The following is a 14,324-nucleotide window of genomic DNA, read 5'->3' as shown; positions in this document are numbered from 1 at the left end:
AACCAAAAGAGTAGGTTATTTGGGTGAAATATTATTGTAATTTAGGAAATTCTGGATTAAGTGGATTAAGGGTAAATGAATTGCTTTTAGTATTTGTACTGTGACTCAAAAAAGAACCATTACAATTCATCACAATATTTTGTGTAAAACAGCTGTCAATAAACGTTTTTTTTTTTTTTTTGTTGATAGTAATGGTTCTATTATTCCAGAGGGTTGAATTATGAGGAGTAAAATCATTTTTTTAATGTAGAAGAGCGCTCGGTTTTTTTTTTAAATCTTATTTTGAAAGTTCCAACCGGATGTGATACCCGTAGTGACAGCTGGATTTCTAAGACACCGGAAGCAGTATCTGGTTTTGGTGACGCTGCATAAGACTGCAAGACATGGACCGGTCTAGTAAGTGAATTTCACCGTATTTGAGTTAAATAATCAATTAGGTTGTTTGAATTTACAGTTAAATCCAATATGCTGTTAAAGAAATGCTACTTTTTAAATAAGAGGAGGAAAGAAACACCGTGCAGCAGTTTGGTGCACCTTACTCATACCAGCTAGCCTGCACGATAGCTAAACCTCCAAAGACTGAGCGATGTTTCAATGAATGAGAACGTGTCTTATTTTACAGCTTTTGCAGGTTATAAAATCGTTTTTAACCGTCTCCTTATCTCAGCATTGATACACCGTTTTTTAAACTCATTGACCATTCGCTAGGTGAACTCATTTCCGCTCTGTGTCGTAGGGTTGTTCGGGTTGATCTTCCTCAGCCTGGTTCTCTCCGGAGCTCAGGCGCTCACACCGGCGCACTACCTCTCTCTGTCTGATGTGGCCCGACTGCAGAACCTCCTGAGCCAACAGCTCACTGATCTGGAGACCGCATACTACTCCGTCGTTGGTCTGACCAAACTCGGAGCAGCTATCCCGGATCCCACGGTAAACACGCGCTCCATCATGCGGAAATAGGGACAGTTAGTAAATAGGTGCATACGGTTACCTTTTTATGAATGGCAGAGGTGCATTTTCAAGACAGGAAAGAAGCAAACAATTAGATAACAGCATGTACTTTGAAAATATATAAATATCATGGAAACGTTTTTTCTTGTAATATGTTTTCTGTAATACAAAGACCTTATGTGGTAGAGAAACGAGGATAAACTAAGGGCTAGTCAGACAGGAGTGTTGCCCAGTAAGAACTTATGTCAAGCACACTGCCTATTTTAAAACCTTACATTAAATCGTTAACCCCTATTTACACAAAATTACTCAACATCGACTTGTATCAAACAGGTAAAGCCATGAACTATGCTATACTCATCCTAACATGCAGCATCAGTAGATACAGTGCAGAGTCGTATGGTGTCCAGCACAACACCAGCAGATATGCTCTAAATATCCCTCACACTTTCATTTACACACATCCAACCTCTAACACTGTTAGCTCTGTTTCCTGATACATCACTCACCCACACCAGCAGGTGATGCCCCTCCCTGAGTAAGCAGTTTGTTTAAAAGTAACAAAACTGAACATGACACCAGCAGAATTTAAACATGAACCTAAAAAGCTTTGCTTTACTTCTGGGCCTTTTCTATAAGTTTCTTAGCATTTCATGCACTGAAATTATATATAAGAGGTGATTTTTTAGTTAACTTGCTGAACTTATGTTTCTTTCGGCACCTGAATTTGTGTGTATGTGAATTTCTGAGTGGAAGATTGTCAAATACAGTACTTCACAAATGACACCCATCATATGGTTTAATCGTAAGAAGTTGCTGGATCACTTTTGCAACACTGTTTGTTTTATATTTTATTTGTTTAATCTTTATTTAACCAGGTTGGTCCCATTGAGATCAGAAGATCTCTTTTTCTAGGGAGACCTGAGCAAGAACGGCAGCATACGGCAAACAGTCACACAGACTCAGTGTAAATAAGTGAGAAAGTTATCATCATCAAACAGTGTCATTCAGAAAGCTTGTATTTCAGTATCATAGTATCATCACCGCAGATATAAAAACTTTCCGACACTAAGTTTTGCAGCTTAACTTCAGTCTGTAGATTATTCCACACAAAAGGAGCGGAGAACCTAAAGGACTTTTTTCCCAACTCAGTTCAGGCTCTGGGAACGTTTAAAGTGATACTCCGGGATGGAACAAGTTCACAAGGTTGAGGGCAGAAATTACCCCTACAGCAGTGTTTTTGAGTGCACGCACCAAACAACCCCATCCTGCTCCTCTGCCGGTTTCCTCTGCACTCAGACGGGGCAATATTTTACTTGACCAAAAACACAAATAAATGGACTCCCACTGAAAAAATCTGTCATTGTCCAACATCTGCAGTCTCTGAGCAGAAGTATTCATACACAATACATCACCATAATCAGGAAGAGGTCAAAACGCAGCCTCAACCAGTCTCTTTTCAACATTAAAAGAGAAACAAGACTTGTTTCTATAGTTAAAACCAAGTAAGACCTTCAACTTTCTAGCAGCAGCTGAATGTGCTTTTTAAAAGACACGCTTTATTTAAGTAAAAACTCCAGATATTTAAAGAAGATACACGCTTCATGTCTTGACCACCAAAGTTTACAGTTTTCTCAGTCTGTCTTTGAATGAAAACAACATAAGTTTAGTTTAAAATCTATTACTGTTGAATAGATTAGTGAAATAGAGTTTATGTACAGGTGTGTCTCACTGATGCCACAGTCTCTGAGCAGAAGGAATGGGAGATGAGGGCGCTGGAACTGGGTGGGTAAACCTGGGAATGGCTGCAGTAATGGCTCTAAATGACAAAAAATGAACAAAGTGAACTGAAATTCTCCACAATTATAACAAACACTGAGGAAAAAGGTTAATGACTTGAATGATACATGTTACACAAAATAATGATTCTCACTGTTCTGTGTTTACAAATGTTTGTAGGAAGTCTGCCAGTTCCTCAAATCTCAGCTTGATCCAACAAGTGTTGACTCCCTCTTCTTTGCCGCTGAGACCAGCCAAGCAATTTCAGGATGTGAGGTACGGAAACTGCATCTCTGTGTCACAGTCTTGTCTTTCTATGGGGGTGAAAAGTTTAGTATGAGGGGATGATAATGGGGAAAAGGAGACTAAAGATTGTGGAGGCTTAGTTTTAAGATGAATCCCTATAAATTTGGAGGATTTGTTTATGTCATAGATCCCCGTGTCCAATGAAACCCGGGACATTCTCCTGGCAGCGGTCAGCGAAGATTCCACCATGGCTCAGATTCATCGTGCTGTGAGCGCCCTCAACTCTCTGGGGCTTCCTCTGGCCTCTCAGGAAGTCGTTGGTGCTTTGACTGCTCGCATCAACAAGGAGGATAATGTCATGGCGTAAGTGTTGGTCAGGGAGGGCAGGGTTTTGTACTCTAAGGCCATGAGTTTCTTTTTGAGCACAGTATTAAAGAAATCTCTTTGTCATCTCTGATCTTCCCTGGACAGGATCACTCTGGCCCTGCAAACAGCAGCTCGCCTCTCCCAGCAGGCAGAGCTCGGAGGTATCCTGGAGGAGATTGAGGTGAGTTCTTCATCTTCCTCTAGGTGGTGCTGTGCTGTTGTTTAACTCACAGCAAGACACACTCGACTTACTTCCATGGGCTTAGCTTCCTTTTAGCTGAATTAAATATGATCTTTTTTTAATCTCAGGACCTGACTGCCCGCTTGGATGATCTTGGTGGCATCTACCTTCAGTTTGAGGAAGGACTTGAGGCGACAGCCATGTTTGTGACTGCAGCTTATTCTCTGTCAGATCACGTGGACATGGAGCCCCCACTGAAGGAGGTATGCTTTCTGTTTGTAGGATTTTGCTTCTCAGCATAGATTCATCTTTGAGTCTCATCATTAACGGTTTCTCCTCACAGGACCAGGTCATCCAGCTTGTCAACTCCATCTTCAGCAAAAAATCCTGGGACTCTCTGGCTGAGGCCTTCAGCGTGGCAAGTGCTGCAGCTGCTCTCTCCAATAACCGCTTCCACGTGCCAGTTATCGTCAGTGCTCAGGGTCCAGCCACAGTGTCCCACAGCCAGCCAACTCTGCAGGTACTGATGACACAAACCAGTGCGGCTGCAGTCTGCAGGTTTCTCTAAAACTCACAGTGACCACATTGATCGCTCTGTTTCACAGCTCCTTGTCACTGATGTCATGTCTCAACCACTCGCCACGGCCAATGTGCTGGTGGAGTCTGCGCACGCTGTGGCCTCCAAGAGCATCATCCTGAGCCAGGCACCTTTCACACTCAATGAGTATGTGTCCTGAGAGCCTTCACACGAGAAACGTTAGCATGTCTTTCTCTTCTGTGCTCTGATGGAACTTCCCTTAACTCATTTTCTTTTTATTTTGCAGCGGCATCTTTGAACTGAATTTCATGTCCAGCCAGCCAGCCAGTGGATACTATCAGTTCACTGTCGCTGTGACCGGAGACAGCCGCCTGGTTGCTAACCATGTGGAGGTAAGATGGCAGGACTAGAGTTAGTTAACTGGTGAAATGTTGGTCACACTTTATACAGTCTTTGTTGGAGAAATTCAACTCCACCATATTTATAAAGCACTTTAAAACAGCCTCAGCAGAAACAAAGTGCTGTACATAAACAACACAGGCAGAGGTGTAACCTCTAAAATAATAGTTTCATTTTTCATTTTTCCTGTTTTTTTAAATTCTCTTGATTGAAACACCACATCATTATATCACTTATTCAATACATCTAAGATACATTTGATCTCTTTTTTTCTCTCTCTTCCTCTGTCCGTTCATTTTTTACAGTCATAAATGGATTAGATAAAAGAGGAAAAAAATAAATAAATAAATAAAAATAAATTAATTAATAAAAAAAAAAAATTTAAATAAATAATATTTATATATACATCTTTTTCTTTGTCACACTAGGAGGCTGTCATGTAGTCATGTCCTTTTAGAGTCTCGACTTTTAGTTATTTATTCTTTTTGTAAACATCTAAAATAAATTTTAAAGAGGGCCCAGGGGAAAAATAATAGATACAAAAACAAGAATAAGTGAAGAAATGATAATAAAATAAGTAAAATAATAGTAATTATTTGAAAAATGAAATTAATTATTGAAAAATCCTTAAGAATCATAAATGAGAAAGCTAGTATACATACTTTTATCCATAGACAGATTTTTTTTAATTAATAAAATGAACAACAGTTCCTTAAAAACTGTCTAAATCGTGACAATGACATTAATCAAAATGAAACACTTACCATATTAATGATAAAACATAGAATAAAAATATAAGTATCAGTTACAATTTGAACTCTGAAGCGTGAACCAAGGGGATGACAACCAACCTGTTTCATTTTTATTAAAAACAATTTCTAAAACACCATAAAACTCTCAAACAGGAGAAAAGAAAGAAGGGTTTTAAGATGAGTTTTAAAAACAGACAGTGAGGGGGCTTGTCGTACGTGGAGGTGGAGCTGCTGGCTCCACAGTTTTGGAACAGCAACAGAAAAAGCTCTGTCTCCTCTGAGCTTTAAAAGGTGGGGAAGAGGAATGGAGTAAAACCTGAGGTGGGACTGTTTTGCTGCTGTCACTTAGAAACCCTGTCACCCTCTGACTTTGCTTCTTTGTTTTGTGATGGCACCTGCCTGTAGCTCAAAGTGAAAGTGTCCACTGAGGTCGCCGTCAGTAACATGGACCTCTCTGTGGTGGATAAGGACCAGAGCATCGGCACAAAAACCACCAGGTCAGGGAAATCTGATAAGTGATGTTGTTTTATTCTTTTGACCCTGTAAACACTAAAATCTAAACGCCTCCTTCACTCCACCACCCAGAGTGGACTACCCCTCAAAGGCCAAGGCTTCCTTCACCGCAGACAGCCACCAGAACTTTGCCATGTCCTTCCAGTTAGTCGATGTCAACACTGGCGTGGAGCTCACCCCTCACCAGGTATGTCCATCAAGACCACTTTGCTAAGAGCAAATCCAGCACTCTTCATCAGCTTGATGAAGATGAAGATGTTTGTTCTCTCTGCTGCAGACATTTGTCCGGCTGCACAACCAGAAAACAGGCCAGGAGGTCGTGTTTGTGGCCGAGCCCGACAACAAAAACCTCTACAAGTTTGAGCTGGACACAGCAGAGCGGAAGTCTGAGTTTGACTCAATCTCTGGCACCTATTCTCTCTACCTGATCGTTGGGGATGCCACCCTGGAGAACCCCATCCTGTGGAACGTGGTGAGTTTCAGTTCAGGCGCTGTGGTAGTGATAGGCTGTTTTTTATTTTTACTTAGTTTTTTTTTTTTTTTTTTTTTTTTTGTGAAAACGTGATCTGCTCCATTTGATTAACATCCCACCTTTTGAATCGATGTATCGTATGAGGGGGGTTCTGGTTTCAACTATCTAATGGTTACACACTTTAAGGTTGTGAGGTTTGCAGTAAATAATACAGTATGTAGCGGCTAAGCCTAAACTTAAAGCCACTGAGGGTTTGCATAGACAGGCTAAGGCTAAGGCTAATCGACGCGCATGAGGCTACTGCATGCCTATGAGTGGCGTCGGATGAAAACAAAACAGTTGCCGGATTCTTCATTTGATGCTTTCATTATTTTTACTATCTGGATCGTCGATCTGTGCAATAATCCGTTTGTGCAGATAAAGTTCATACAGCTTTGTTCCCCTCGAACAACAAGCAATACATCCATGAACGTAACAGTAGCGGAGCGGTCGAAAAAACTGTGTGCTCCTTCCGTCTAGCAACACCTGACCCCTGCCAGTAGGTTCTGACCCTTTTAGAAACACACACACAATACAATGAGGACACCTACTGGCCAAATTTGGCACACACTCACATAGAAATGGCTCATACAGAGTATATGTCTGCTCTTCTACCCAGACTTTTGGGTATTAGTCCCAGTATTCCCACTGTGAGGTTTTTGTAGAATGTTCATTTCAAAAACCTCCTTCATGGCTAGGGATGGGTATTGAAAACCGGTTCCCGTGGAGAATCGAAAAAGAAAAGGTTCAATCCATCGATATTGTTAGGTCTCATGCTTAATGATTCCCTTATAAATTCTGTACAGTACACCAGAGCTGAGGTACCTTAAGTTGACTAGTCTGCCGCGGCTATCTTAGCTCAGCAGATGAATAACAGTTTCCCAAGAAAACTCTGATTCAGGATTTTCTGCTTTAAGTTTTACCGAACACACACAAATGTTCATAACACCCTCACACGAGATTCCTATTCAACACATTTAACATGTTATTATCTCCTAATGTACCAAAAATGATATTGAAAAAGTAGTGCTAGCTTGATGCTAACATATATGGGAAATTGCATTGATATGCTAGCAGTTAGCATACACTGGTATAACTATGGTTTTACCATAGAACACATCACAGTTAGTCTCTGTAAATGATGCTAAGAACTCTAAATGCCAAAGCAAGAAATTAAGGTTTCTGCAGATTCATGACTGACTTCAGCACAACTACGGCAAGCTCAATGTTCATAACAACACAAAGCATTGTTATTACCACTACAGGACACTAGATGGCCTATTTCAGTCAATAACATATTACAAAACAGTATATTGTCACATAAAGTGCAATTCTCACCTTTCTTATTTATTTATATCCAGAGATATACAGATCCAGTGACCAATTTAATATTTTTTTAACTTTTAAACTCAATAAAATGTTGCTGACACAGAACACCTGTAAAGTTATTTTCTTTACAGAGAAAATTCACAGGAGGAATTAATAAGGGAATCCATAAATGATTGGATCGAATTCATGGCATTGAAAACCTCCCACCAAAACACACTTGACTCACAGCTCCTCCAGCATGAACTGGGATGCTGTGGACCCATCTTGGACACTATCACTGGTGTTCTGAAATACCCAGTAATTCTTTTCCATTTCAATCTCCTCCATGTGTTAGAACGTGTAACCAGATGGGCCTCGGTACGTAAAGCCTGGCTCACACTATAGGATTCTCGCCCCGACAATCGGGGAAGAAATCTGGTCGGGAACATAAATCGGCCCCAACAATTGGGCAAGATTATCTTCTAGTGTGAGCGGTTGACAGAAGAATCTTTAGCCCCACGATCGTCTCACAGACTTGTCGGAGCCGCCCCGATAATTTTCAAACGTGTGATATTTATCTGAATGATTACAACATTCATTCTCACTGAGGATGACAACAGTCAATTAGAAAAAGCACCAGAGACCGGACAACAGACAACAAACACAGGCTCAAAGTGCAACTGAAAGGCTCTGGGTCAGCTGGCTGCGCGCCATTATAGGCCGATACAGCAACAGTTTCACCTCTGTCCCTCTGCGTGTGCGTAATGGATGAAAGGCACCGCTGCAGACAGCTCCGCTTCTCTCTCCTCCTGTCCCACCAGTGCGCTAAAAACCTCAGATCAAACAACTGAGCACATTTGGTGCATCACTCTCTCTGGTCAAATTAATCTTGGTGAAATCCTGTAGCGTGTGCTGGTCAGTATTTTCAAATCTTGTAGTTTAGTGCATGCTTAAGATTTAAGAGAAAATGATCTGTGAAGATTCTCCTTATGTGTGAGATACAACCCGATTTCTGAATCTTTGAAGATTTTTAAAATCCTGTAGTGTGAGCCAGGCTTAATGTGCCAATCATCCGATAGGCTGTCCTGAGTGGAAGTTCTTATCTGGTTAGTATTTTCTTTGAGGTCTTAAGGGAACTTTTATTCTTCCTTCAGGCTGATGTCCTCCTGAAGTTTGTGGATGAAGAGGCTCCAGCCACCATTCAGCCCAAAACCCTTTATGTTCCAAAACCAGAGATCCAGGTAACGGCCATATTTCACTTACAGAGATGGAGAACAAAGCAGCATGAAGGTGTTAACTGTTCTTTTGTTGTTGTTTCTTTGCAGCACTTGTTCAGGGAACCAGAGAAGAAGCCTCCTACCGTGGTTTCCAATACCTTCACTGCACTCATCCTGTCTCCCTTCCTGCTCTTGCTCATCCTGGTAATCCTGAGAATCTGCTCACACAGCGTGTTGTGTTTGTTTTTGTAGTAGGAAAATCTAAATCAGGACATAAAAACACAGTGAACCTTGGGTAAAGACACGCCTAAAACATATCCCACATTTCATTATCAAGCATCACCCTTTTATTCAAAAAGCAATCACCTTGTTGTTACCTGTATATACACTAAACAGCTCTTCAGAAAAGAAGCCCCCACACACAACGATAGAGGCTCCAGAGCTGCATTAATGTGATGCTTATTTTAATTTAAAATCACAAAAGCCACAGCCTGTTTTCCCCCTGGCATCTGTGGCGGTGAGTAAGAGTGATTGTTGTAGTGGATCAGTGCATTGTGTGTTAGGTGGTAAACAGTTTTTCAGCCCTTTTGTTTACACCTCTTGCTGCAGATGAAATCTCATTGTCTTTTATTCCCCCTCTCGTCTGTAGTGGTTAAAGCTGGGAGCCAACATTTCCAACTTCAGTTTCTCCCCCAGCACCATTCTGTTCCACGTGGGACACGCAGGTGAGTCCCCACAGAACAACATGTTTATCACAGATACGCTTGTTCCGCAGCCTCGTCACCCACTATTCATCGGCTGTTGTTCAGGATGATAAGTGAATTGCCGTAATGACTGTGTGACATCCTGCATCATCATAATTACTTTCAGCGATTGCATTATTCATGAAGTTTCACAGTCAAACCCACAATGAGCACACAGATGAAATACTCCACCAACTCCAGCTTCAACATCTGCAGATCACAAAGATTTTACCTGTAAACTGCAGAAGGAAAGCTGGGTTCAGGTGTAGATGGGCACCGAGACTCAGAGGCAGTGAAAAAGATATCACATGTTCATATGAACAGCTGTTGTTTGCATGAATGCATGTGATTTAACATGGCTCAATTAGCATTACAGCCATCAATCAGTCAGTTTGACTTTATTTTGTAATTTCTAAACAAATCATGTTTATTTTAAAGGGCTTGACTGGGTGATTTAACAACATTAATAGGCAGGTGTGTTGTCCTTTTATTACAGTAGTGAGTGACAGTAAACTTAGATGAAACAAAGAAACTTGTTTTTCAGTGATTTATTGAAAATACAAAATTAGGGCTGTCATTTTAACCCATTAATTAGATTAATTAATTACACTTCAAATTAACACGTTATCAAAATGAACACTGATTAATCTGGATCCCAAATCCGCGGGGTGTTCAAAAATGCACCTACTTTTAGGGATGGGTACCTTTCACATTTGAAACGACATGGTACCATTTCCCGGTACCTGGCAATCGGTATCGGTACTCAACAGTACCAATTTTCGGTACTTTTGTGTGCGTAGATGAAAAAAAATATATCAATTTGTTTAATAGTAAAATGCGAATTATTTTTATTTAGCATATTTATTCTTCAATGTATAACCCTGTAATGCTGTGTTCATGTCCAGCATGGAAAATCACCTACTCTTCCACTCCCTTACAGTCACAATTTTGCATTTAGATACCTAAACATGGTACCTTTTGATTTTACATGAATCGGTACCTGGTACCTGAATTGACTGAATTCGGTGGGTACCTATAAAAGTACCTAATTCGGTACCCATCCCTACCTATTTTTAAATGCCTGGCATTTACAAACTGTCATATTCAAAAGCTGTAAAAAAAAGTGGTGTTCTCGTCAGATTCTCAAATTTCCGACGGTCACTAAATGTCTTTTTGTGAGACTGCCATCCACATCCTGTTAAATCACACATGCTTTTTTTTAATTCTGCAGAAAATCAACCGTTTGCTCTAGCTCAATTCTGTAAAAAACAGATAATTCTACACTCTTTACTGCATTGAAGAAGCTCTGAATGATCGATGTATGTCCTGTATTTAAATCTAAAGAATTCTTGGAAAATTTCCTTCCATCTTCCTGGTGTCATGTTTCAGCTTGGGGCTGCCCTGCACCAATGAGCAACAGTTTGTGTGTTCAGAGCATGTTAAACTGAAAATACTTCACTTTTCTCTGATCCAAGACTTGAATAAAGTGTTTTGTACACAGTTCCTCACAGTTTTTAGCCTTTAGCCCTGGTTCTCCTGACCTCATAGAAGTATAGAAGTTCATATTGCAGTGAAAAATGAGTCCACAGTGAGTAAAAATGTGACAGAAGCAAAAACCGTCCTAAAATTCAAATCAGCTTCTCTAAGGTGCAGGACTGTGTAGATTTTGTAAAGATAGAACCTAAAAATGTGTTGTATATATTCCCACCTTATTTTTTATTTTTTTTTAATGTCTTTTAATGTAATTTTAATGTCCTAGAATTCAAATTCTTTATTTTTGGACCTTAAGCAGATATGAGATTAAAATGTGATTAATTAGATTAATTAATTACAAATCCTGTAATTAATTAGATTAATTTTTTTAATTGCCTGACAGCACTAATATAAATATTTTTGGAGTTGGGAATTCAACACTGTAACTCCAGTTTGTCATGCTAATGAAGTGCTATGCTGTAATCTGTGGCGGTGACACATTTGTCATAATTGTTCTTTGTAGATTTTAACAGCGGGAGCCCAGAGCTTCATCCTACATGTGATATTCTGAGTTGTGTTTTCCTGCTGTAAATGTTCAGGCCTGATCCGTTCCTTCCTTTCAGCCATGCTGGGTCTGATGTACGTCTACTGGACCCACCTGAACATGTTCCAGACCCTGAAGTACCTGGCAATTATCGGAGGAGTAACTTTCCTCGCTGGAAACCGCATGCTGGCCCAGAAAGCAGTGAAGAGGTACGTCTCCTGATGGTTCCTGGAACAAATGGTTCTTAGAGGGCCCTTAATCCCAGAGAGACAGCCTTGCCCCTTTCAGATGATGAGGACTGTGCTTTGAGGCCTCTGGTGGTTCTTCTCCTAAAAGCTGAGGAAAAGTGCCTATTCTGTGTCAGTAGGCTCTGAGTGGGTCCCCGGAGGCTAGCTTCGCTGCCAGGCTTCCTCCCTGGAGGAAATCTCATGCCTACTTGGATCAGGAGAGAAGGGAGGCATTAAAATCTGCCAGGGAGATGATCTAAGTGTGCAATTTCCTCACCATCAATGTGTAGAGCCCTCAGAGGGCCAGAGTGAGCAATTTGTAGTGTGTCATAGACTGGAGACGTGTCTGTAATTGTTAACTCCTGCCTCATTCACTTCCAGCAGCCGCCTCAGCCCTTCACGTCCAAGACAGGATTGTTTTAATTACTGCATGAACCAGGATCTCCTCTCTGTCTCCTTTCAGCTGGTGACTTTGTCTTTTCACCTCTCTACCAACTCCTTGCTGTCTCTACTCCTCTTTCCAGGATTGCCGCAGAGCAAAGTAGTAGGTTGGCAAAGTATAGGAGCCTGCGATAAAGCCCCGTTTGTAACAAATGAGTTGACGGTTCATCAGGGCTGAAGTAAGGGCATCCTCATGGACTGCATCCCCCCTCAGTGCATTTCGCTGGCTGGCAGCGTGCATGGCTGTGTGGTGCTCACTCATTCACACTCAGAGCGTTCACATGTACTTGCCGCCCTCCCCCTCCCCCTCCCTCCCTCCCCCTGGTTAGCGTCTCACTCACACTACCATGATCATCACAACCACAGCCATGCTGGCACTCTGGTGCCTCCTCCGCTGTTGTCTGACAGCCATGGCTCTGCTTGTGTCATCACATCCAGTGCCATGTTTTGTGTTGGTGTGCCAAGCAGTGAAGTGTCCAGGTCTCAGGCGTATGTCACCAGTTTCTCTATGCTCTGTTTGTGGTGGATGGGTGCTCATCAGAATGCATGACAAACCTTTGTGTCTGACTTCAGTGACTTCTGTTCATGTGATCTTCTTAATGACACATTTTGTTTCCTCTCTTCACAGAATTGAGAAAAAATAAGAGGAAGAAAAACGCAAAAAGGACACTGATGAAGCTCATACATTGTTTCAAAGGAGTCATTTAACATCACATCAAAACACGCTGTGGGGTTCAAGAATTCAATCAAACACGCAGTTTGTCAGCGTCGCCAAATGGAAGAAAGGAATCAAGACATCACAGCACCTCTGGGGACAAACTCACTGACAGATCCTCCGACCGAGGGCTGTGAAGCTACTGATCATTGCACTTCATCTTAATGTGAGATTTGTGTTCTTGTGTCCAACATGCCAGTGTGTCCTGAGGGAGCTGGGATTTTTTTATTTGTGGTTTCTCGATGGGTTTTTATTTGATTTGTGGATCTTTTTTTTGTACATTCCTCTGTTTGCTCAGTGCCCATTTCACCTCATCGCCGAAGCTGTTAATTGATTAACCACTGGCAGCACTGACACTTTGGATCTTACTCTGCCAGTGTGTCAGCCCGGTGGGTGCGTCACATTTGTTGTCTGAGAGATTATTTGATATTAAGTCCCCCCCCAGCCAAAAAAAACTGTCAATGAAATGTCGATTTGAGGACACAATGTTTTTGTAATGAGGAGGAAATAAAGAATCTGAGGTGAACCTGAGTCTCAGGAAGTTGATTTCTACTCTTCTCATAATGCCATCTCACTTATTTGCTTATAAAGGCACCATGTACAATATTTAACCACAAATGTCACAGTTTGATGCATTGTACCACACTTAGCTTAAAGTTAGCTTCAAGCTAATTTTATGTGGTTTGGGGATTTAGTGGCATTTTGTGTGGCTGTAGTAATCACCTACTTTAAGGAGGTTTAAAACCATGGGAGGAGTAATGCAAGCCGAAGAGCGATGGGATGTTCAGCTCTTTTCAGAGAGCTGTTCTTTTTGGCTCAAATCTCAGAGAAGAGTCAGATCTTTGGCCCCCAAATAGCTCCATATTTGGTATAGCCTGATATTTAGCCTGAACTGGTCAATATGAATGAACCCTTTTGCATTCAGTGTTTTTATGAGAAGCCTCATTTTTTGCATTTTTCTGTTCCAGAAGTAGGCATTCTTACTTTTGTTTAATTTTTTGTTTTAATCAAACTTTTATTTGCACAAAAACAATATGACAAAAGATGCGGATCCAGATGCTGCTTTGTATTTATGCTTTGTTTGGGTGTGATGGACTCTCCTTCTCACTGCTGTCTGCTGTCTCACTCACCAAGTGGGGACAAGACACCATACCTGGTGATAAGGGACTGAGCGAGAGCTGAGGAACACAGAAGAAAAATTTGGGAAGTAAACTTTTCTGTTTCACTACAACGAATCGGCTCTGAGATCCACATCTTTTGAGCATAATGTGCATATTTGGAGGAAAATGTGGCTCCTGATACAGTCTGTAGACATCATCATCATCATCATTTAACTTTATCATACAATCTGGTGTTAAAAAAAGCAAACTAAAAATTGCAAAAATTAGAAATATCAAAGAATCATAATTTTAATCAAATTGGC

The 14,324-nt window shown here is 41.0% G+C and overlaps 1 protein-coding gene across 2 annotated transcripts; it reads left to right on the top strand.

Annotated features, from left to right (window-relative positions):
- The first annotated feature begins 313 nt into the window (after nt 1-313).
- Nucleotides 314-13,437, top strand: rpn2 (ribophorin II). Of its 2 annotated transcripts, none has more exons than XM_074680211.1 (18): nt 314-396; nt 737-927; nt 2,908-3,003; nt 3,161-3,336; nt 3,445-3,520; nt 3,649-3,783; nt 3,864-4,040; nt 4,126-4,244; nt 4,345-4,450; nt 5,615-5,706; nt 5,795-5,909; nt 6,000-6,194; nt 8,696-8,782; nt 8,867-8,962; nt 9,408-9,483; nt 11,598-11,727; nt 12,270-12,365; nt 12,815-13,437. In XM_074680211.1, exons 1-17 carry the CDS (start codon nt 384-386, stop codon nt 12,319-12,321), a joined length of 1,932 nt encoding a protein of 643 aa, XP_074536312.1. In that variant the 5' UTR covers nt 314-383; the 3' UTR covers nt 12,322-12,365; nt 12,815-13,437. The 2 variants fall into 2 exon arrangements, with proteins under 2 accessions (XP_074536312.1, XP_074536305.1); XM_074680204.1 differs by lacking the exon at nt 314-396 and adding an exon at nt 477-631.
- The last annotated feature ends 887 nt before the right edge of the window (nt 13,438-14,324 follow it).

The sequence above is a fragment of the Halichoeres trimaculatus genome, unplaced genomic scaffold, assembly GCF_033239565.1.
Source record: "Halichoeres trimaculatus isolate MK-OKI-2021-1 unplaced genomic scaffold, fHalTri1.1 fHalTri1_scaffold_1, whole genome shotgun sequence".
Classification (NCBI taxonomy): Eukaryota; Metazoa; Chordata; class Actinopteri; order Labriformes; family Labridae; genus Halichoeres; species Halichoeres trimaculatus.
Note: the sequence above shows the minus strand (reverse complement) of the source record. Positions and strands in the feature narration are given on the sequence as shown.

What these genes read in the sequence shown, in the direction of transcription:
- rpn2 (XM_074680204.1), top strand. Translation starts at nt 595, where the DNA reads ATGAATGAGAACGTGTCTTATTTTACAGCTTTTGCAG. An exon ending in GTATCCTGGAGGAGATTGAG is followed by an intron (nt 3,521 to 3,648) that starts GTGAGTTCTTCA and finishes TTTTAATCTCAG; the next exon opens with GACCTGACTGCCCGCTTGGA. An exon ending in ATCGGCACAAAAACCACCAG is followed by an intron (nt 5,707 to 5,794) that starts GTCAGGGAAATC and finishes TCCACCACCCAG; the next exon opens with AGTGGACTACCCCTCAAAGG.